The 24,467-nt window shown below is 41.1% G+C and overlaps 1 protein-coding gene across 1 annotated transcript in view; it reads left to right on the top strand.

The window, feature by feature from the left end:
• The first annotated feature begins 435 nt into the window (after nucleotides 1-435).
• Nucleotides 436-24,467, top strand: part of LEMD3 (LEM domain containing 3) — a 47,924-nt gene continuing 23,892 nt past the window's right edge. Inside the window, exons 1-3 of the mRNA XM_069852742.1 lie at nucleotides 436-1,839; nucleotides 21,679-21,713; nucleotides 22,746-22,812. Of these exons, the coding sequence (XP_069708843.1) occupies nucleotides 441-1,839; nucleotides 21,679-21,713; nucleotides 22,746-22,812 (1,501 nt within the window). The 5' untranslated portion in view covers nucleotides 436-440. The remainder of the gene's footprint in view (nucleotides 1,840-21,678; nucleotides 21,714-22,745; nucleotides 22,813-24,467) is intronic.

The following is a 24,467-nucleotide window of genomic DNA, read 5'->3' as shown; positions in this document are numbered from 1 at the left end:
TATTAGGAAGAATTTCTTCACCATGAGGGCGCTGAGGCACTGGCACAGGTTGCCCAGGGAAGCTGTGGCTGCCCCATCCCCGGAGGTGTTCCAGGCCGGGTTGGACTGGCCTCGGAGCAGCCCAGCCCGACGGGCCACGTCGCTGCCCACGGCTGGGGGGAGGGGGCTGGACCCGGATGGGCTTTGCCCCCTCCCGGGCCGGCGCCAGGCGCTGCTGGGCGGGCTGTGGGGGGTGTTGTCCCCGCCGGCGCCGCTCGGCCCCGCCCCCCGTCTGGCCGCGGGGTGACAGACGGGGTCTAGGCCACCGCCGAGTGCGCACGCGTCAGTTCCGGCGGGGCGCGCGGCGCGGCGGGGCGCGTGGGTCGGAAGCGCCGCGCGCGAGGGGAGGTGGGGGCGGTCGGGCGGGTGCGCGCGCGCGCGCGCGGAGGAGGAGGAGGAAAATGGCGGCGGCCACCGCGCAGCTCACGGACGAGGAGCTCTTCTCGGAGCTGAGGCGCTTCGGCTTCTCCCCGGGGCCGGTCACCGAGAGCACCCGGCCCGTCTACCTGAAGAAGCTGAAGAAGCTGCGCGAGGAGGAGCGCGCCGGGGCCCGCGGCGGCGCCGCCAACAAGACCCGGAACAGCAACAACAATACCGCGGGGGCCGGCGCGGCGGGCGCGGGGGGCGCCGAGCACCCGTGCCTGGCCGGGAGCGGGCGGAGCCGAGCGGCGTCCCCCGGCGGCAAAGTCCTGCTGGGCTTCAGCTCGGACGAATCGGACGCGGAAAGCGGCCCCCGGGGCCAGGCCGGCGGCAGGAGGGAGCGGGGCTCGCCCCTCTCCCGCGGGCCGGGCGGCGGCGCCGCCCCCGGGGAGCCCGCCCGCCGCAAGCCCGGGGCGTGGTGGGCGCGGAGAGCGGGGAAGGAGCCCGGGGACGGCGCCCGAGGAGGAGGGGAGGACGGCGAGGAGGAAGAGGAGGAGGAGGCGGAGGAGGAGAGCGATCGGCGGCGGTGGAAGAACCGGACCGTGAACGGTAACCGGCTCCTCGCGTACATCGGCGGCGCGGACAAGTACTCGGACTCGGACTCGGAGGCGGCGGCGGGGGCCGAGCGGCGGGGACCGAAGGAGGAGGCGGCGGTTCGCCGGCCCAGACGGAGCCTCGGCAAGTCTCCCGCTCCATTCATAACCGGCAAATGCGCCGCAGCCGGCGCGATGGAGACGGGCCAGGAGAGGGCTGGCGGGGGCCGCGGGGCCGCTGGAGTCGCAACGAATGACAGGGCGGAGGCGGCGGCGGCTGCCGGGAGTCTAGACAGGGGCAGGAACCGGGAGGAGGAGGAGGCGGCGGCGGGAGGAGGAGGGTGCGAAAATCTGGACTGTAGTCCTCCCAGCCCCAGATACCGCGTTGGCCTTTCTAAGAAAGCCCCCTCGGGATTGTTGCTGCCGCCACCGCTCTCGGACGTCGACAGCAGTAAAATCGCGGACCCTCCAGGCACCATTAGGAAAGCGACCAATAATCACGTTCTCGGCGGTGCTGCTGGTAGCTATAATGCTGAATCCAGGATCTATTCGGCTACTAACAGCCTTCCCCCGGGTGGAACCGCCTCCTCCCTTAGACTCAACCACTCCAATCATACGGGTTCAAATCATACCTACCTGAAAAATACCTACAAGAAGAATCTCTCCGAGCCCGAGGAGGAGCTTCTCCAACAGTTCAAGAGAGAGGAGGTATCCACCACTGGAGGCTTCAGTGCACATTACCTGTCCATGTTCCTCTTAACTGCTGCATGCTTGTTCTTTCTGATACTGGGATTCACATACCTGAGAATGAGAGGTTCTGGAGTAGCTGAGGATATGGGAGCCAACAGTAAGTATTAGGTGAAGGGTAAGAGCAGTTTCTTTCTGCAACTGGATATACAACTGTTAATTCACCTTTGCACTCCCAGACATCCCTTACTGAGTGGTTCTGGGTTCCACATTGGTATAATTTTCTGTATAGGATGGAGCACAGAGAAATTGTCTTTTAAGTATAACGCCTTGCAAGCTGGTGTAATAAACTTGCAAAGTGTTTGAGGATAAGCTCAACTTCTGGCATTCCATGCTGTAATCTGTTGATACCTTGTTTTCTAGCATGTATTCTTCGCAAAACAATTTCATGTGTTTTGTTCCATGCAGATGCATGGTTAATAGCGATTTGACGAGGGAAGGCTTTATGCTACTCTGAGAAGAGTAATCGTGCACGTTTAGATAACCTGGGATTCCTGTAGTTACAGAGATTTGACTGTAGTTGTCTGGTAATAAAGCATAGTGCAGCTTGAAAAGGATGCTAGGTTGAGGTGATGTTACATACTCCAACAAACTTTGTGCAGTGAGTGCCGGACCTATCGTCGGTTCTTTTCTACTTACTGCTCTTTTCTAAATTTAGTTGAGAGTATGTTTGTGCATGAAATACTGTTGGGTGTTCTTTTTTGTTTTCAATCCTGAATTACTTGGGAGCTGCTTTAGTATGTGAAAGTAACTTCTTCGAATGGGTTTAGAAACTACCATTTTCTATTCACAAAGCATCTGAAAATGGAAACATACCACCTAAGGGTGGTGATTCATGCTAATTCAATTCTTGGCTCATCTGAAATGGACAGTGGATATTCTAACATTGTAAAGAAAAATCATGTCATTGCTGTCTTAATTTTGCATTAGGAGCAATAAAAAATTATGCACAAAGACAGTTTAGGGACATGAGAGCATTAGAAGGTCCTTGAGGACTTGCATTTTTCCTCAGATGATTGAGGGAAGGTGTGTGGGGTGCATGCACGTGCATATATTTCTTTGTATAGATACTAGAGGATTTATATACTTGCGTGTGGGCATGTGTACAGCGCCTTGTAAGGAGTGGTCTCACTGTAAGATTGGGATCTGCTAGATGTTACAGGGCAGAAATAGCAGTGTGGGCTGTTTGTGTCCCCCCCTCCTCCTAATGCTATTCATGACATTATGGTAGCAGAACAGTTATTAACTCTTTTGTGCTTGTGGGCGGGGGGAGTAAAGGATTTAGTGTTTAGGAATACAGTAGCAGCAAGGACTTAAGCGCTTATTTGCAGTGGTTTCATCGCAGTCCACGTGGCTCTTAACTACTGTTCAGCCTTGTTTTTTGGAAAGGCAGTGAACACACAGAGATGCGCTAAAATTAGATACCGTATAGTGTGACTGGGACTACTCATACTCATATTCTGCGGTTAACTTCTGACTGTGACTGCTAGAGACATACGTAAGTTTTCTTACGTACTGATAGGCTGTGTATTTTTACTAATGTGTATTGTTGTGGGTTTTTTTTTTCTAGTCTTGAAATCTGATGATTTTAATAGGGGAGAAGGTCTGTCAGCCTGCTGGGGGGTAGGCTTTTTCAAGGTCACATTCAGTGATTGAGTTAAAACTCGCCTTCCATGCTGACTGATGAAGCTGAATCTGAGAATGAAATAGATTCTGAACTTTGTCTTGGAAGAAAGCTTCATTTTGAATGTATGAACGTTTCCTATACAGCATGTGGAATCAGCGTGTTGAGTATATTGCTCTTGAAAAGTTAACCCAACTGGAACTGATAGATAGGGAAAATCGTTCTCTTCTGCAGTTCTGCTTAGGTTAGGCTGCCCAGGTTAGGTCTGGTAGCCTAGTGTTGCTTGGTAGTTCAATTAAGCCAGTTCTTGATCTCTTGTTAGTCGGTCTTGTTGTTAGTTCTCTGTTCAATGGAACTCCTGAAAGTGTATTTCCTGAAGGGTTGTTCTGGCAGTGGCACTTGCATTTCATTTGGTCTTCTTCCTCACAACCCTGGGGCTTTGCAACATAACAAATGGGAACAGGGGGAATAGGGCCCTCTGGAAGAAGTGAACAGCAGGGGTTTTTTTTGTGGCTTAATCCTTAGATAGGAAGAGGAGCAGGTCACCTCTCTTAAGTCACGTGGGAACGAACAGGGAATTACCTTACCCATGCGCTCAGCATGTACTCACTAAATTCCTACTTCTCAAATGGCCATATGCAACAAAAATATGTTAGGTCTGTAGAACGGATGAGAACAGACAAGATGGACCACTAAAGACTGACTGCTATGGGGAAATGAAAGAAGCCTGTCTTGTATTAGGTGCTTCTCTAAGCTTTAGCATCATCTGAGTGAGTCCTTTCGCTCTTAATGCTTGTGTGGGTGTATCATCTGTTTTCTGTGTAGAAGCAGAACTGATTCATAGGTTTTTATTAAAAATAATAGTGTATTTAAAGAAACAACCTTTCAGTTAGGTGATTGGATACTGAGGGTTTTTTGCCTTTTGGATGGCTGTTTGGCTGAGAGTGATCTGATTGTGAAGAACTCAGTTATTTTTGTCTTCAAACTGTTACCATAAAAGGTTTTAGGTTTCAATGGAGTTGCACTATACGCATCTGTAATATAGTTACTCAGAGAAAATAAAAAAGGCAGTTATTTGTGTATTTAGGTGGCTTCTTATTTTAATTTTGCAGGGAATGATGCACAGTGAGCTTACTTTTGATTGTCTTAATTGTTCATTAACTAAAATAAGTCAATAAAAATAAAGTGATATTGTGTATGTGACATTGAAAAATACTTATCACCAAGTGCACCCAATATCAGCAATTACAATATTTGTCAGGCTGTAATTGGAGAATAGAGGGAGGTGTGTGCAATGGAGGAAGCTTATAACTAAGTGTTGGGGTTGAGTTTGGGCCAGGTAAAATAATATAGAGTAGAAGTGGTAAGCAGAAAACTTCAGAAGAGGATTGTCACTTACATCATACATAGTGTTTGAATGATTTTTTTTATTCAGAGCTCAGAAACAGCTACAAAATGCTTTAGTTTTTCTGTACATGAGGCATAAAATGTTTAAAGACATATTGGAACTGGCCTAATTCTAAATCTAACCTACATATCATAGAATAACCAGGTTGGAAGGGACCCACCGGATCATCGAGTCCAACCATTCCTATCAAACACTAAACCATGCCCCTCAGCACCTCGTCCAACCATGCCTTAAACACCTCCAGGGAAGGTGACTCAACCACCTCCCTGGGCAGCCTGTTCCAATGCCCAATGACCCTTTCTGTGAAGAATTTTTTCCTAATGTCCAGCCTAAATCTCCCCTGGTGGAGCTTGAGGCCATAATATCACTTGAGGCCATATGATCACTTAAGGGAAAACTTACGCAATTTGGTGTGTGAAATGCAGATAAATATCTATGGGGCTTTTCCTGAAGCATCTTAAACCATGGAAATTACACTACTCTTAAAGCTTAAATAGAAGATCAGCTAATGCATAAGTGCATATTGTGCTTGCCATCTCCGACAATGTTGTATGTGAAAAGAAAGGTCAGTTTGGGCTTGGTGCTGGTAACCTCATTTGTGTGGTTCTTGCAGTAAAGCATGTTCTGCTTGCACTTGCCTTCAAAATATCATGGAGTTGTATTGACTTCTTCCCAAGCCAGCAGAGTATTTTGTCAGGAAAACGGGACATTTGACTTTTGTATGCTTTCTAGTGTTCTTCACACCCTGAAGAGTTGGGTATCTCTTTGGATTACTTTGATTTTGTTTTGTGATCTTATTCTGAGCATCTCAAGTTGAGCTGGGAGTCAGTTCCAGAGTTGTTTTTCATGGGAAGTTGGTAACAATATCAGACCAGTGGGTGTTGCATTCAGGTTTAGTTTACTTTCTGAAACATGAGGAAACTAGTACAGGTGCTGTTGAAGGTTGTAACCTGAAATAGGTTGCATTTAAGTTGCTCTAGTACTTTACCTGGGGAGTGATTTGTTGTAGCAAAAACTGACCAACAAATAAAAGTAATCTTGAAACTTTCAGGTAGGTCTTCTTCAATACCCTATGTTCTCATTCGGAGGAGCTTTCCGAAGTGACATGTCTTGCTATAGTAATTTGTATCTTTCTATGGTACTTGTTACAAAACAACTACTAGGAGGATAATCCTTACTATATTTGCTACAGCTTGTGTTTTTGAAATGTTAATTCTGGAGACTTAGCAGTTGTGTGTCTTGCAAGTGGAAGCTTATGCAAATCACAATTCTAAGAGTTTAATTCTGTTCCATTGATGTTCCTTTGTTCTCGACTTCTAAATCTCTCAGGCATTAAAACTATGAAATTTTATGCAGGGAATTTAATTGTTGAGAAGTTAGACTTGCTGTATAAAAGACAAGATGATGACTATTATGCTCACAGGCCTGCAAATTACTATTAAAGTGCTGTGGTATTTCACAGATAACTGTTATAAATCTACTTGGCTTCAAAGATCAGCTTCTCAGAATAGTCTGTCTCCTTGACAGTGCTGACATCAGTGGAAGAAAATGTATTTTGGATAAGAAATATTTGTAAAAGAGAAGATAGTAAAGGGAGGGAACAAAAGGTTTGGAGAGTTCCTGTGTTGTGTGGCTATTTAATGTTGCTTGTACTTTGCTGCTGATACTCTTGACTTGTATTTGATGATACAACTTCTTCTGTTGATGTGTATTAGCATATAGCTCTGTTTCACTTTAAGTACGTTGCTTTAAACTCTAAATAGCAAGCATTTCTCTTTTAGGTGATTCAAAAGAAAATTCCGATGTGCATCTTAAAGAATAATGTCACTTGTAGCTTATGTCACTTCTGTGGTTTGAGTTTTGAATCAACATCAGTATATCAGAAAAACCCTAGGCAGCCTTCATGAGGTAAAGCCAGGTAGAATAGTTACATTTCCTTAGGATTCTTGACGTTTTAAAACTCCTTGTCTTCCTCATGGGGTATCTGAACTGTACTCTTATAAGGAAAGCCCAGGTAACTGGTGCATAGTGCAAAGTAGTTCATCTTAACTGACAACTTCTAATTCTTCCTAAAGGATAATGAAGTCTATTTACTTTATAATGCAGATCTGCTGCAGATGTGTAAATATGGAAATTGCTCATCAGTATTTGAAACAGAAGTGGTCAAACTTCAGAATGTCTGTTTTAAGGAGACAGTGGTGTTTGATACTTTATTCAGAATATTTAGAACTAAGTTACTTGGCATTCATATCTAAAATGTACTGCTATTTGCAGATGTGCACAAAATTTTCCTTATGCCACAACTTCAGATATTCTTACAATGACATTTTTCAACATTACTCTTGTAGGTTCTGCTTTTTTGTGAAGCAAGTAATGAGAAATTGGAACGAAAATTACTTGCTTGGGGAACATGGATGCAGAAGAGGTCTGGCAGGAGCTCTTTTCACAAGAAGAAAAAAGAAACTAACCAAAAGTTTGCATTCTGTTCCATAGTGCATGGTAGTTTTCTCAGAAGAGAATTTGGGTTTTGGTGTGAGAAAATGAAGGGTGACGTAGTATCTGAAGGCAGATCTGGTTGCAACTTTTCCATGTTAGTAAAGCATTGCAGACTAGAAAGAGTGTGAAAGCAAAGAACAAACTTGTGTTTCTTCTGTTAAGAACCTCTGCCAACTCTAATAGTGTTCTTGAAGTGCAATACAGGTTTCTTTCTGCTTAGGACAGATGCATGCAGTGCTAATGGATGCAGTGGAAATGTTTTGATGAAGACCTTACAGTATTCAAGGACTTAAGTTTAGGATTTTAGGGTCCCAATACAATATGAGAATCGGACCTCCAGTCTTTCTATTCCTGGGGACCAGTTTTGTTTCTAAAAGACCATAGACATTTAACCTCTGTTGACATCTGTTTCATCTGGGAGAAGTAAGTCACAAAACGTTGGCTTGATTGCTTACGTGGCTAAGCCTGCAGGAGTGCTAGAGTCATACCAGATTGATTCTTCTCATGCTTTTAGAATTGTGCTTCAGAAATAGTATGAATGTGTGAACAGGCTGGAGCTGCTCTTTGAGAAAGTTGTTTGGTCACTTAACAAAAAAGCTTAGTCAAATAAATTAAGCAAGCACATCAGTTGTTGTTCATGAAAGTGCTGTTCCAGTGCTGTGGAGAAGCACAGAGTCCATTGTAATTAGCGACATATATTCCTTACACCTTCAAAATTCTCATGAGTATTTCTGTTCTCTGGTAAAATTAGTTGTCTGTTGTGTTTTGTGGTAGGTTGAGGGGAGTAAGTTTACTGGTTAAGAGATTGTGAAATCAGGGTATATTAAGGAAGTGATTTTTCAGGGGGCTTGCATGTTTGTTAAGAACTTCGGTATCTTTGTCCTTTCTTGGCTTCTACTACTGTTGCTAGTGGGTGTAGTTATGGGAGAGGATGGCAACGCCTTTGCTGTGATTATGATAAATGAGGATATAGTGTAACTCTGCCACTGATCGAAGTAACCTTGATGGCTTCCATCCATTGAGGAATTCTGATTTAGAAAAACATGGAAGAGGGGCAGAGTTGCTGATGGAAAGAAGCATACTGACGGATGCATGGACAGATAGAAGAACCACTGCATGATGTAAGGCTGATCTTGTATAGATTGCTTCTGTGTAGGAGGTTTATTCCAGCTTGTAACGTCTGATGTTGAGTTCCATTGTAAATATATGAAAAAACATCATCAACTTCTTGAATTAAACTGGTGACACAAAGGCTTTGCAGTTGGCAGTGTGCTATCCCTAGAAAACAGCGAACAGCAAAATAAACTCGGTGCTTTGACTCCATGCAGGTATGGCCTCTTTGTACAGCTGACTGTTCAGATAAGATGTCTCTTTGATGTTGTGTTAATATTTCTACAGGTTTTTGATCCAGGCTTTGGGTTCACAGATCTCTAGTCTGAGATATTGCTAGCATTCTCTCCTAGAAATTTTAGGGATTCTGTAGAAGTCTGTCCATCCATTAAGCTTCTCAGCCCAGCTGGCAGAGGTGAAGATGAATGTGGATAATGGAGATGGAATATTGAATCAGGTATGTTTGGATTACTTAAGGACGCTATGGCATGAACAAGAAATCTCTCTGCACCTGGAGGTAACATTTGTAATTAGGAAAAATACTATGGCACCAAACTGCTGTACTTTTTGTTAGCTCCTTTTCTCCAGCATCCTTATCATGGATGCCTATTCCCTGCTACTGAGCTGTACTTCTCAACACTATCTAGTGGTGTTTCTCTGTTCCGCTGTGGGTGTACAGTGTAATGTGGATCATGCTGAATGTGAAACAGACAAATGTAGTGTGTGTATTTGGCCTAGTTTGTTGGAGATGTGCTATTATGTGTGGTGTTTTGCAGAGAGGAATTCTTTTTGTAGAGGAAAGGATAGAATTTTCTGCTTGCTGAGGCTCGTATTGTAACACAAGTATCTCGAATAAATCCTTTTTAGAGTCTTAAATTCCTTTAGCTGCTCTAAATGAACTGGGTGACAGACTGAATTGATATAGAAGGCTATTTAATGTGGAGAGAAGAGGTTGGGGCTTAAGAGAAATCTCACATTGAATTAAGTGGCATTAAAACTTACAAAATAGTCTACAAGATCCATTGAATTCTTTTGATGCTGTGCTAGGTGAGTAAGAAATAGGTCTGTTTTTAAGTGAAGAATTGTAAAGTAACTCCTAGTCCAGTTTTTCCTCTCTCTTTGAAAAGGCCATTTACATAATTAAGAATTGGACAATGGCTTGTTAGAAAATAATTGTTTTATATACATACTAAAATTTCCTTTATACTGCCTTTATTCCCTTAATACAGGGTTTATGTACAGGTCACATCCCGTTAACCTTTTTTTTAATTGAAAAAGTAGAAGAAACTCGGACTCGGGATGTATTGGGTAAATGCAGCATCAGCCTGTCCTTGCTTGGTGGTTGGCTGAACAAAACTTTATCATGCGAGGACTGCTGGGACTAGTTGGATAAATGTGGTTTGGTTCCAGACTAGATTTTAGGGCCACATCTTTCTTTATTTTCCTGTTCTCCGCAGAAGAGTTTCTTTGCTTATTGGAGAAGCCTCAAACTGTCCAATGACTGCAAAACTGCTTATGTTAGCCTATGAATGTTTTCAGTAAGCTGCATATCAAAGCCACTCACCTTAACTATCCATCCCCTCGATAACTCATGATTTCACTGTGCACTTGTACAGTAAAACATTCCACAGCACGCTCATTCAGTGGTACTTACCTCAGTGTCTAGCATCATCAGGCTGCACAGCACAAGTCCCTCATGTCCAATATTCATGTATCTCAACTTCTCCAAACAAGTTTTTTTCTGACTGTGTAGATATGTTTGTCATAGTTCTAGCTACACTTCTGTTTTCTAGTCTGAAACCTGCCAATAGATAATAGGCAGTGGAGCACTTAACTGTGAAAAAGGGGTTTTGAATATTAAAAGGTAGATGTGTGATTTTGTTTTATTTTGGATTTGTTAATGTTGACTGAAACAGTTGTTCATTGTGGTGTACTGGTTTGTATTTTTGTTTTTTTTTAGTTCCTGGGATATTTTCTTGGAAATGGTAAGATGTTCATTATGAAATTTTGTGTTCATCTCTAGCATTTGACCTATCTCTAAAAGTTTAGTGAGCTGCTGGTGCTTTTTCAGTTGTTGTGCTTCAGAAGAGGGTTTTTGTTCATTTTGGGAACAGACTGAGTGGTGCGTGTGAGACAAACCCCTAAGGCTTCTTTCAGGCTATGGAAATCCACAGTCAAACCAAATTACTGGGGAATGGCCAGTCTGGCAGTCTTGCTTGTGCTGTTTCTCATTCTTGAAAATTCCTTGGAAAGAATTTACTGTTACTTTGTAAATAAGGGAAAATTATGTATGAAATTCCTTGGTGGGATCTTGAAAAGCAGAGGACATAGCCTGGTTTTGTATTGGTTTGCACCTCATGTTACGATCCAAGGGAGATTCTGGAGATGAGGTGCATAGTGTATTTCAAGGAAAAAGCAAAAATTGAAAAGGTGCTATTTTGTTTTGTATGAGTCTGGTTGGGGTTTTTTTTGGCCAAAGAAACTGTATCCTGTCCTGGGGAGACTTTGCCTCCCTAAGAAAATTAGCTTAGGGATGCACATTTGCTTCTGGAGAAGGAACTAGTCTTACTACTTAATTTTAGGTTTTGGTTTTTTATATCTGTAAGCAGGTGAAATACTACTAATCCAAAACCATCTTTGGATAAGGGTGTTCCTAAATTGCTGTGGGAAACGAGGAATCTGAGCAGTATCTAAAGGATATATTAATGTTTGGGTACTTTGTATTTTGTACATAATATGGCAAACATATTTTGATATAAACTCAGACACAAAATGTAGTGTTGAGAACATGTGAAAGGGCCGTGCTGTTGTACTGTCTGTACAGTGTGCTTTGAGTTGTTAGTCTTTCATTTCTCATTGAAGACCAGAAATACCAGCCTTTTATGTAACTCATGAGAGCTCATTCATTCAGAACAGTCAGGTGTATATGCACAGTCTGACTTCATGATCTTAGGTGTATTATGAAGTATCTGTTGGCTTTCATCAAAGGTGGTGCTCCCTGCAGAAACGCTGTAGACTTTTTAGCAGATTGTGTAGAAGTGCCCATGAAGCAGGGGAAACAAAACAATGGGATGCTAAATCCGGACTTGTTTTATCCTGCTGTATAGGATGTGTGGTATTAGTTTTTCTTTTGAAAAGAGAGCAGACTGTGGAAATCACACGAAAGTAGCAGCCCTGGGAAGGAGCTGCCCTGGTAGTTTGAGGAGCAGAGGCCAAATAGAGTCTGCCTATTCCTTCTATAAGGGAATGAATTTTCATGTGATATTCTTTGCCTTTCAGGAGGTGGGAGTGTACCGAGTTTGTTACACAAATCTTGGCGTTGGGTTCCTAGCTATATGGCCAGCTGGGCTTTCTTTAGCATGAGGTAAATGGCTTGAGGAGGGAGAGTTATGGTCATGTTTTGTAAACTTGGTTTTATAGTTTAAGCACCTAGTTTTGTATGATTATTTAGTAACTTACATACTACAGATTTCTCATGTGTCTACAAATAGCCAGTGGGTGTGGTAAGCTTTTATTTTTCCCAGTGTTTGACATCTCAGTAAGAGTCACCTCTTCCTTTCCGTTCTCTTTTTTGCTGATAAGTTTCTCGCTGAGGTAAGAGTCTTTTTCGTCTAGATCCACCTGGTTGATGAGACGTGCACACAGTTTTGCTGGAAGATTCATCAGCTTAACTCACAAGCTGATGATATGACCCTTTAACTAAGAGGTGTAAGCTGTTTAATAAACAACTATAATAACAATATTGGAAGTCTTAGTTCAAGCAGACTTTTCAAGTGACCATAAGAGCAATGGCAAGGTGTACATATAAGGATAGTGGTGATGTATGGCTGTGTGGTAGTCCAGTTGTTCCCGTCAGGTAATTTTTTATATGAACCAGTCAGTTTATGCTATCAAACAAGTGCAGTTGGTACGGTAGGCTGGAAGGCTAACCAACTCTGTAGAATGAGTCTAGCTGAGTGAAAACAGAAGTTACTGAATATTGCCTACTTTTATTCATTTCCAGTCAAGTAGTGCTGTGTCTTGAATTACTGCTGTGCTCATCCTGGTTTTGAGCTCTGCAAACTTGTGCTGTATATTGTTGGGCAGTTTTCCTTCTTCTGTGTAGCTAGTATGGATATTTCTGGTAAGCTGTCTGCTGCTTCCTTTGTGAAAACTCATCTTTGTCATGACAAGAGACCTGCTGGCAGCTACCTCTCTGTCCTGCATAGACTAGGTTTTGGGTTTTTTTCCCTCCCTAAGATGTGCTAGGATATCTATTTTCAGAATTTTGCTGCTGTGTTCAGACTTTGTATAGAGCATTGTTCAGCAGTTCTGCTGCTTTTAGTGGAGCAAGCAGTGATAGACCAATGTGCGATGAATGGTTAAAAGGACAGAGGCACAGCAGAACCCCTGTTTTAAATATGAAAAATCCCTATGGGATCTTTATCTGGACTTTGTTAATGTCTTTACTGTCATGATTGAGGCTCTCGAGTTCCCTGGTCAGTGCTCTCCATTTGAATGTTATTGTTGGATGCTGTAAACTTTTCATACTATTATAGATTATTACTAAGACTTAGGAATTGAAATCTCTCTGGTAGAAGAGGTTTAAACTGGGTGTTTTAACAATGGAAACTCTTAAGGATAGGAATCCTTGCAGCTTCTCCAAGATCACAGGAGTGTTCCTATCCAGACTGGGCCCCTTGGCAGAGTGACTTTAGATTTAATGTTTAATTGCAGATTCCCATTGATTCTTGAATCTTCCGTGTTTTATGAGTTTGCTTTCCATCTTGAACTTTGGAGCTTGAGGAAAGCAGACCACTTCCTAATGTAACATTAAGTTGCTTGTGCTGCCATGTTTACAAGGTGGAGTTTCACCTGCTTCTGAATATCTTTGGGATTTTTTTTTCATATGTGTTTGTTTGTTGAAGTTGTGTTTTGGGTTTTTTTATGTTATAGAGTATAATGAGATAAAATATATGGGAGAGAGCATAGAAGGGAGAACAACCACTGCAGAAGCTTATTCTCTTGCAAGTGAAGTGTCTTAAAATGCTTTTAGGTGTCTGAAGTGTAATGTTTCTCTTGGTAATGTTTACAACTGCTGATAAAAGCAGACTTAGTGGGATTTATTTTTTTTTTCTTCTTCCTACACCAGCCTGTGATGGAGGCAACGTGTGTAAGAAGAATGTAGTATTACCTAATTTTTACAGTGCATAGCAAATGCATTTCTGAGCCGTTTTTTCCCAATAAAACACAGAAGGCTGTTTCTTCGTTGAAATATAATGTGCATTGTAATCTAATGTAAAAGAGTGTATATGCAAATTCTCTTGATACAAAATGTTTCCTTATACTGTTAGAAATAAGACTGGTGAAGAGGATACTTCACTGTAAGAATCTTTTTAGCTTTCCACGAATACAGATAATGATAAATAATTTTGTAAATAACCTAGCAGCTTAATATGCTCTTGCTTAAGTCTGCTCTTGTGTTGAGTATGCTTCATGGAGATAAATGCAGGGAGTGGAGGAGAGAGAATTTGAGGAGACGACTAGTACCGGGTGGGTGTAGCAGCTGGAACTGTTGTCTGGAGTGTTTGGCAACTGGCACTTGATACTTTTGGTGACATCCCCTGCCTTGAGTTAAAGGTATGAAACATTGCTCGAGTCTTTTCTGCCCGAATTCCTCATCTCTCTATGGAGTTGGGGACTTAAAATGCAGTATTTTGTTGGTGGTAGTGGTGTTCTGAAGTTTGTTCTGTGTCTTGGTGTAGCTGCATTGGTTCTTGTTCGGGGCTTTACTTGTTCCTTGATCTGTTGCATACAGTTATTTTCACAGTGTCTTCTAATAGTAAAATATGAACTTCCGTGCTTTTTTTCATACACACTGTCAGGTTACACATTATTCCTTCTGAAACAAGCAGTGCCTGTACTATAGTTCTGTAGGGTTTTTTTTCCCTTCCCTGAACCTTGCTCTGGTTGATGGTGATATTTAGTAAACAGGAGACCAGAACGAAGGAGAGGCACTCTCTTTTTTAATATTTGCAGGTGTTAGTCTGAGGTATCAGCTCTGTTTGTAATGGGCACTTCAGTACAGTAGAGTCTGTCTGGCAGCAAAGTTCACGGAGTGAATGTGGCAATAATATAGTGAAAACTCCCTCTAAAGGTAGCTCTGATGTCTTCGCAACTGTTTCAGTTCTGGATTTATTTTATAAGGCTTTCTGCTTCAAAAAGGTGATGTTCCTGTGAACTGACTTACAGCCAACTATTCTGTTCCAGTTTTGCAGTACTGGGATATCTATGGACACTAGACAGATTAAAATATTCTACTTTTATTTTTTCAGCACAAAACTTGTAGTGAAACTGCATTATCTGATGAGAAGCTCTTCCAAAACACTAGCGTCTCTTCATATATTTCTGCTGAATTGTTCAGGTTTATTCTAACCAGTATTTAAATAAGCAGTGAGTAGATTTGAGCATTTCTAGAAAGCTAAAATACGGAGAGGCTTTTTAAAGAAGCAGTCAAGGACTACAAAGAGAAATTTTTCCACCTTTTCACCTAAAATAATGAAGACTGCTGTTTTCAGGGCTGATAGAAAATGCGTCTGAACTGAAATGTCTGTCATAAGTATGATAGTTTTAATTCTTTTGGAGGAAGTTTGGGTTTTTGTTTTTTTTTTTTTTTGTAAAATGAAAGATAGCTTGGTTATGTCATCAACCCTTATACCACTTTATGTGCAAACAGAATGGATTCAAATGATATTGGGGAAAAATTATCAAGAAAAGATCAGTAAACTCAGGCAGCTGAAACACTGACACAATTATAAGGAAAGGTTCAGCTTTTTTTAGAGTTCTCTAATCCTTGTGGCGGATTGTGCTGTCATTCAAAATTGCCATGGCAAAGGACTGTTCAAAGTAATACTGCACTGATTTAGAAATACAAAAACTTTTTCCAAAGCACATAAAGGTGATCTGTAGTGAAGGAATTACACAGCTTGATGTATGACTTGGTGTCTTAATATTAGAGCACAGCGATTTAGCCTACTGATTGAAAGTGATTTCTACCTGAATTAGGTCTATCTGGAGAATGGAGGTCATGCAGAACTTATTTATTTTATGTTGCATAGTTGCAGAGAGGAAAATAAAGGCAGATTATATTATTTAAGCTGTTTGGAAGATGGAGCTCTGGAATAACTTTAACATTTGTTTTGATTTTTTTTTCTGGCATTTTAAGGTTTAGGAGCCTTAAGAAATGTTTTAGAATTGTCCTTGAGACATACATGGTGTGTCACTGGGTGGAATTGGTACTTGACCTCAAACTTACAGAACAAAAGTTACAGATCTGTTAGTTGATGTTGAAAGTACTTGTATTCTAAGATTATTGGAACTTGTTTCCAAGGTCATGTAGAAAAAAGCTCGGCTAAAGGCCCCTTTTGGATAGCAGTGCTTCCAGTATTGTTACTTCCTCTGTTAACAAATACGTTATCCAGCTAATGTAGGTTTTTAATGAAGAAAAAGTTCTGTTGGAAAACACGCAGTTTTACAGGACAAGCTTTCGAAAAAGTACTGCTTCTGCTTTTGGATTTGTCTGCTTGTTACACGGTAGGTGGGGAGGAGAAAAGCACATTTGTGTTTGCAGAGAGGAATGTTCTTGCTTCTGCAGAAGTTGCCAGCTTGGAAGCATGTGCTGCAGAGTGCAGTTTCTAAGTCCTTGTGTGGATAGTATTTGGCACTTCTCATATCATCACACTGAGAAATTAAGTGCCCACAGGTTAAGTGGAATCATTCTTATTTCTGCAACTGTGCCTTTACAGCTCCTTGAAGTTGCATTGGCAAATTGCTTTTTTGCTTATAAAAGCAAATTATCTCTATGTTCGGAAATAGATTATGACATTATAATGATTCTGTTAAAAATGTTAGCTTAATATTCAGTAGTGGTCAAGAAGGAAACACAGTGGTAGGATTTCCTGGTGTTTAGGGAGGGAATTGAGAACGAAGTATATTTGAGAAGGATGTATTTGAGAATATCAATATGGCATTATCGGTATGGCACTCTCATTTTGGAATAGCATCCAACTCTGGTACCCAGCCTCAGAAAGGACAGAGCAGAGCTTCAGAAAGGCTCAGAGAGTAGTAATATGAACAAAAGCAAAGCATGGCTTTCATAGCAAGGAGAAATAGAACTCTTGAGTGTGGAGGAGTGAGCACTAAGGGAAAGACTGAGGAATGAAATGAAGGCATGGGTATTATGGAGAGAGTGCATAGGGTCTGATTACTCACTGTCTGCTCTCATACAGGGAGTTTCTCCACTTAACCAGTGGCAAGTTTAGAGTAAGGAGAGAAACTACTTTTTCCCACATGCATGCTTAAGTTGTGGAACTCCGTGACAATGTGTTGTTGAAGCTGAAATCTCACTTGGGATTAATGTGGGACTGGGACAAATTTATAAGGAAAAATATGCTGGAGTTGGTAATTTGGGGAAGGAAAAAAAATAGCCAGCCATTTCGATCTGTTTCAGGAAGCTTCTGAGGTGAAATTTTTTTTACAACTAGGAGGCTACTCAGTTGCAGTATTGGTATATATCTTATATTCCTATGCTCTGACACTCATTTTTGTCACTGTTCTGTTGATTTGCCCCCTCCAGTTAAGGACAGGTGTCTGAAAAGAATAAAAACTATTGCTGCTTCTTGAGGCAGGATTCTGGGCCAGTTGAATCCTTGGTTTGTCCTGGTGTGACTGTTTCTTCATACTTCACTTTTGACATTTTCTGTTGAAGTGTATTGAGTACTGGAACTACAAGAATGGAACACTGTTCAGGGCAAGGTACAGCATCTAGGGGATAGCCGTAGCAGAAGGATTAGCTATTTTTTGGCATCCTGATTTGGTAACCAGAAGGTAAATAAGTACCTTATTTTAGTACCATGGTACTGATATGACTCTCGCTTATGTCCTAAGCAAGTGAATTTTTATTTGTGCATGTATTCTTTCTAGGTATGACTGCCTGTGAAGTTCTGGAACTTGTTCGATTAAGTCTCTGTAAAAGCTGACTTATGTTTTCACACATGACTGCAATTAGGCTGCAACTTCATGTCTGTTAAAGCACGGTTTGAAAAAGAGGAAAAATAACAATTTGTGCTCCCAGTTTGTCTTATTGAAGAAAACTGAACCCTTGTAAATACTGTCTGCAATTGTTACCAGTGTATAAGGGAGGAAAATGGATGGTAGTGGTGGCGAGTGGTTTTATTGTTACTTTAAGGATGAAAGCTTCTATAGTCTAGTGAAAATTAACCTTATATATTGACACTAACTGCTCTTGTATTCCAAAAATCAAGCATCTCTGTGAGATGACTTACGTGCATTTGTGTTGACATCTTTAGCTGGAATGCTTTGGAACTGTGCTGTGACCCTTAGCTTTGTATAGGTGACTTTTTGTTATTTGAGACTGACCAGTTCTACCGCTCTGAGGAATTCTGGTAGTCTGTAAGTCATCATTTTCAGCTTGTCCCAACAGTAATATGTGTAAATTGGTTACTCCTAAGGGTCATTAGTAGTCTTTTCAGTTAACCAGAACAATATTTGTGTGTTGCTTTGATTTCTTTCCCAGGCTTTTCAGTAATCTTATTGTATTGTTCTTGATTAACTAGCACTTAAATAAGACCACTTCTTAAAAATGTAATTTAAATAGCGTATCCGTTCCTGTTCTGAAAACAAGTTTCATGTGAAGATGTATGGCCCTTTGTGTGCTTACTTTTTTGTTTCCCTCCATGTGTGGCCCAAGAATCCTATTATCATTATACATTGCCAGAAATAAAGCTCTTTTCCCAATGTATCTAACTTTCAAACAGAATGTTTAGCTGTGACAGTGTTTTTAGGAGAATTGGTATGGTTCTCTTTGTCAAGTTTTGGAGGGTTTTCTTCCCTGAAAATATTCTTGCTTTTATTTTTGTCCTGCAGCTGGTATTTATACGTGGCCAGGTTGAACTTGACATGCTTTCCCCAGTTTTGTTGCTGTCTGGAGAGCTCTGATGAATACAGAGATAGCCCTGTCCATGTAGTTTGCATACCTCCTTTTTTGAAGGCAGTGTTTGGCTAATGGACGTGGCTGTTGGTTAGGTGGCTAACCTGGAGCAAAGACGCCTCGGGACAACAATCAGGAGATTTCTGATTTAGAAAATTATCTTTACAGCTTTTAGAGCTGTAGTATAAGTAGATGAGAATTTGTTCCTTGAAGCTCGTAAAAATGTGAGCTTGATTGACGGACCGCTTTCAAGGCTGGCATTTGTTGCAGTATGATAGAAGTCTTGAACACTTTTTGAGGAGGAGCCTTGGGAAGTACGATATGTTCACAAACTCTTCTGTAGTAATTAGTTATTAAATTAATGCTTAGTTTGGTAGAACAAGAACTTGTTGCTCCTAATCCTATACTTATTACTTGACAGTTCTAAAGTATCTCTTTTAATGTTCGTGTAATATATTGAAATACCTTCAATGTGTTGGAATAGATGAAAACTTAACTTTACATCTGTGGCTGGAGCAAGTGGGAGGATTTGGTAAGAGCTTAGATCCTGGACAAAAGAAAGGGTGGATTCAGAACAGAAGAATTACTGAAGCAGTAAGGAGTGGCCTTATTAACTCAAGTTAATTAAGGTTATGTGGTAAAAAGATGCAGATTGATTAGCAGTTGTTAATTGCATATGCAGCCAATAAATTGCTGCAGTTTAGCGTACTTGCCTCAAGACATCAGCCACCCTAAGCTATATTAACATCTTACATAAAATATATCTTGCTTACAGATTTGCCATAAAATCACTAACTCCAGAGGGCTTGCATGGAAATCCTGTAGTGTGAGTTAAAATAATGAGTTACAAGAATCGATTGCATTTTTGTGATTGATAATTTTGGGGAACAGTCTCTCTTTTTTTTTTTTTTTTTTTGTCCCCTTAACCACTATGTATTTGTGAAGAGGAGGCAAATATTGACATCTCATCTTGATTCCTTCATAAATCCAGTGTGTTAATTTATGCAAATATGAAATTACTTATGTGTGAGATTGACTTTACACAGGGATTGTGATGCTGGGATAGTCTAACAACACCATTGCCTTCACTTAATTGCTGTATTGTCCTAGCATATGTAGAATTGTGGCTGACAGTTTTCAGTTTGCATCTTTGCAGGCATCAGTATTGCATTTTTGTTCTGTGGCTTTCTCAGTGCTAAAATGTCTGATTGTCAGATATACTGAAATTTACACACTCTTGTGTCTCATGCTTCCTCCAGTCTAAACCCATATAATCAAGATTTCATATATGCTCAATAAGATTGACCTTGAGAAGAGCCCATAATTACATAATTATCCTGTCTGGATAACTAATGATCAAACCAAGAGGTTGGCAGTTACCTAGAGCCTTGACCGTGTTTCTCTAATCCTATTTTAGGCTATTCAGATTAAAAGTTTAGTGTACAGGGAATGTTCTGCTGAATTAATGAACAAAATGCATAGAAGCTTTGTAAAGTTGGTAGCTTGATAACGTAGTAGGCAATCTCTGAGAATTTGCACCTGTAGAATGAAACCATGAAGTGGTGTAGACAGGGCTTGGTTTATAAGAGTGCTTGAACATCTGCTATTGCTTTTAATTAATCTGATATCTGAATCGAGTATTCAGATGTCTGTGAAAACCAGAAAACCAGTCCCGCACTTGGGTGCATTTGGTGGTGAGGGTTTTTTGGGTGGTGTTTGTCTTTCCCTCCCTCCCGTCCCCATCTACTGTGTCAGAGAAAGCTGAAGTGGTTATTGCTGTTGGGTAGGTAACACGCTTAATTTTCTTTTGAGTTTAAGAGAGTCAAGCTTTCTTCTTCATTTAGAAAGCATTTTCATTGTCCCAGTGTTTTATAGACTATTTGTTGATTGAGATTGTGAAAATGTGTTCCTTACCATTGCCACATGTAGGAGCAATTAAATGGTAGTCATTCCCACTTGCTTTTCAGAAATAAGGTGAATTTCTTTTATTTTTCCCATTTATAACTGAACTGACTTATCACCTTAATTATGGTTATGGTTCAGGAGTCAAGTTATTGTCAATCAGCTGACTGTTGGGGAAGCAACTCTTAATGTTTTGTAAATATCTTTACACATGGGAGTGCCTTGAAAGAAGCCAAATTGATTGGTGTTATTAGAGTCTGTTGCTGAGTTACTTTCAGATGCAAGTAGAAATGCTGTGTAAACAGATGCAGTGTCTGGGGTGTGTTTGTGTAATTGCACCAGGTAAATGGAGTTGCGTGTTTTGGACACTATTTAAGATGCTACTTGTCTTTTACTATGCCTTGGTATAGAAGGATGGGTGGCAGGATTTGAAAATGCGCATGTTTCTTCCTAGGCTGAGGTATCTTCCAGATTCTCTGTGCAAATCCATCAGATGTAGAAGTAGTGGAAAGCGCTCTTTTTTTTTGTTTTTGGTAGAACTGTATATGGAGTAGTGTGCCCCTTGAAGTGGTATGTGTTCTTTGTATGCTTTCAACAGCAATGTGACGGCATTTACAACCTAAATTTTCAATTTTTTTTTTGCTTACGCTTGGTGAACTATGGTCAGTAGAAGCTGACCATAGCACATAGAACTGCTAATTTCTGTGTAACTTCATACTGTGGGTGAAGTGAGTTTGTGGCTTAGAAAGGCAAGACAATATGGTTTAATGCTGATTGCTTCCTGCCTTGGTAACTTTAGTTACCAACTGGTTAGTCGTAAGTGGAAGCTTATCTGACTTCAGCTTCTCTTCCTTGAAGAATATATTTTACAGCCAAGAGGAACAGAATAGATAAACTTATGCGTTTGGGAGCTGTGGGAACTGTTTTATTTATTTAGGAAGGGAAGGTCATTTAGTCACACTGTGCTTTTCACCTGGTGGGCTCTCAGTGTGTTATCTCTTATTCTTGTCAAAACAGAAAATTCTGATGAGTTGTGCAACTTTGTGTTGTATGGATTATTGTTTTAGTAAAAAAGTAGTTTTATTTTTTAAACTCCACACTAAAACCTTCAAATTATGATTTCAATGCCATTGTGTCATGAAAGAAAGTTTGGCAAATGGCAAGTGTGGTTCTGTTTACACAGAAATAGCTGTGAAATTTGCAGATCTACAGGATCCGGTTTTAACCTAAATGATGGTATAGTGCAGCATTAAATGCGGAGTTAAGTCGAAGGTTAATAGCTGTCTAATTGCTATTTGTCATACTGACTTCCTTATTTTTAGATAAAAATTAGTGTTGTCATAAAGCTGTAGTGTTGGTGTAGTGTTTTCAGACTGTAGAATGAATTCTTCTTTTCTTTTCTTTTTGACAGTCAAGAATCCCATCAGTGAACTACAAAAAATACAAGTAAGTAAAGTCACTTAATACCAAGATTTTTAGTCTGTCAAATGCTAATAGAAAGACGATATGGATCTATTCAGAAAGATGCAGTTTCAGAATATTTTGTGCAATGAATGCATTTCTTGCAACTTTTAATGTTTTAATGTTTTGTTTTCCATCTCTATGGCATGCTCATTGCTTTATTTGCTAAGAAAATGTTAGGTTATTTGTATTGTAGAGCTATGAGTAAAAAATACTCTAAAGTTTTGAAACTAAATTTATCAGTTAATCTCTGTTACCATTTGACTTCTCAGCCTTGGAAGGACAGCTGGTAAAAGATAACTGACTTGAAACTCCAGGATCTTATTTAGTCCTACAGAAGAGCAAGGGTTATCCTCCTTCCAACAATGGATTAATGAGTCTTGGGCCTTTTAATGTATTGGGCCTTTTTATGTATTAGGCCTTTTTGTGGTGGTGGCATATTCAGGAGCTATCAACAAGATTGTATTTTCCCCAGCATTCTAGGTTTTGTTTTTTAAATGAATTGCTGGAGTTTGAATGTAAACAGCAACTTTTCTATGAATTTTGTGCTGGAATATAACCAGATGGTACTTCAGTGTGGCTTGCATGAAGCACCTCTGCACATTTATTCTTAATAAAACTGTTTTATTTTTGCACAGTAGGTATCCAAAACCAACCAATCAACCAAACTCGCCTTACCTCCCAGACTCACCACCAGACTTCTTTTGGGTCATTACTCTGTTGTCTCAGTATTATTAAAATAACCTTTTGAGCTGTCAGTTTTAACTGGCAGATCCATCAGAGTCCAGGCTGCAGTCTAGTTTAGTTTCAGTCAAGATCTCAAAAATCAATTTTGTGAATATTTTAATTAAAGATCTATTGCTTGCATCACTGTCTGTGAAACATTATGACTTTCCACCTGTATGTGTAACACCCTTTTTTTTATCCTCATGGTACATAAAGATTGTTAGGCTAAATGGGAGAAAACACGTCTCTACTAATGTTTATTTTAACAGTAATGTGGTTTTCTAATTCTAGGAAGATGAAATGAGTCTCATGATGAACAGCTTATATGCACTTCATGATAAATTGGCACAAGTAGCAGGTAACACTTTAAAATTTTTATGAACGAGTGTGTTATGGCAATAGCTACGAAGAGGTTTATGCTCAGGTAGTGATGAGCAACAACTGGTGTATGCTGGGGCCCTGTCAGCCATTTAAAATTCCATTTTGGGAAACTAGAAATGCCATTTCTAGTTCACTTACACTCCTTTTTTTCACCACTACCTTTTGTTGCAGTGTTCCTTAGTTGAAAATCATAGAATTATAGAATCACCAGGTTGGAAGAGACCCACCGGATCATCGAGTCCAACCATTCCTATCAAACACTAAACCATGCCCCTTAGCACCTCTTCCACCCGTGCCTTAAACACCTGCAGGGAAGGTGACTCAACCACCTCCCTGGGCAGCCTGCTCCAGTGCCCAATGACCCTTTCTGTAAGGAATTTTTTCCTAATGTCCAGCCTAAACCTCCCCTGGCGGAGCTTGAGGCCATTCCCTCTTGTCCTGTTCCCTGTCACTTGGGAGAAGAGGCCAGCACCCTCCTCTCCACAACCTCCTTTCAGGTAGTTGTAGAGAGCAATGAGGTCTCCTCTCAGCCTCCTCTTCTCCAGGCTAAACAACCCCAGCTCTCTCAGCCGTTCCTCATAAGGCCTGTTCTCCAGCCCCTTCACCAGCTTTGTTGCTCTTCTCTGGACTCGCTCCAGAGCCTCAACATCCTTCTTGTGGTGAGGGGCCCAGAACTGAACACAGGATTTGAGGAGCGGTCTCACCAGTGCCGAGTCCAGAGGGAGAATAACCTCCCTGGACCTGCTGGTCACGCCGTTTCTGATCCAAGCCAAGATGCCATTGGCCTTCTTGGCCACCTGGGCACACTGCTGGCTGATGTTCAGTCGCTGTCAACCAACACCCCCAGGTCCCTCTCCTCCAGGCAGCTTTCTAGCCAGACTTCTCCTAGTCTGTAGCACTGCACAGGGTTGTTGTGCCCCAAGTGCAGGACCCGGCATTTGGCCTTGTTAAACCTCATGCCATTGGTCTCAGCCCAGTGGTCCAGCCTGTTCAGATCCCTTTGCAGAGCCTCCCTACCCTCCAGCAGATCAACACTTCCACCCAGCTTAGTGTCGTCCGCAAACTTGCTAAGGGTGCACTTGATGCCTTCATCCAGGTCATTGATGAAGACATTGAACAGGGCTGGACCCAGCACTGAGCCCTGGGGAACCCCACTTGTCACTGGCCTCCAGCTGGATTTCACACCATTTCCCACCACTCTCTGGGCCCGGCCAGCCAACCAGTTTTCCACCCAGGAGAGTGTGCGCCTGTCCAGGCCAGAGGCTGACAGTTTCTCAAGCAGAAGGATAGACTTTTCAATATTGTGATCCTGTGTGGTTTTTGGTCTAATGTCTTAATGTTTTATTAATCTGATTTCATTAAAAGATTTAAATATGCTGTATATGGAGAGGAATATGTATTTCTTCTACAGGTAGTTATTACACCGTAGTGGAAAAATGTCTGATATCCCGAATATTTTGCAGCAGTTGGAAAATGCTTACTAATAGAATGAGCAGCAGTGATTAAACAAAACTGCCTTGTTAGACGAAATAGTGCAACTTAACCATACTAACTATACAGTACTGAAAAGTGCTGTATACAGTAATTTGTCAGAGATAGTGTTTGGAATCATTATTAATTATTGAATATTCA

Source organism: Phaenicophaeus curvirostris, chromosome 1 (assembly GCF_032191515.1).
Source record: "Phaenicophaeus curvirostris isolate KB17595 chromosome 1, BPBGC_Pcur_1.0, whole genome shotgun sequence".
Classification (NCBI taxonomy): domain Eukaryota; kingdom Metazoa; phylum Chordata; class Aves; order Cuculiformes; family Cuculidae; genus Phaenicophaeus; species Phaenicophaeus curvirostris.
The sequence above is the reverse complement of the archived record's forward strand: the minus strand, read 5'-3'. Positions and strand labels throughout refer to the sequence as shown.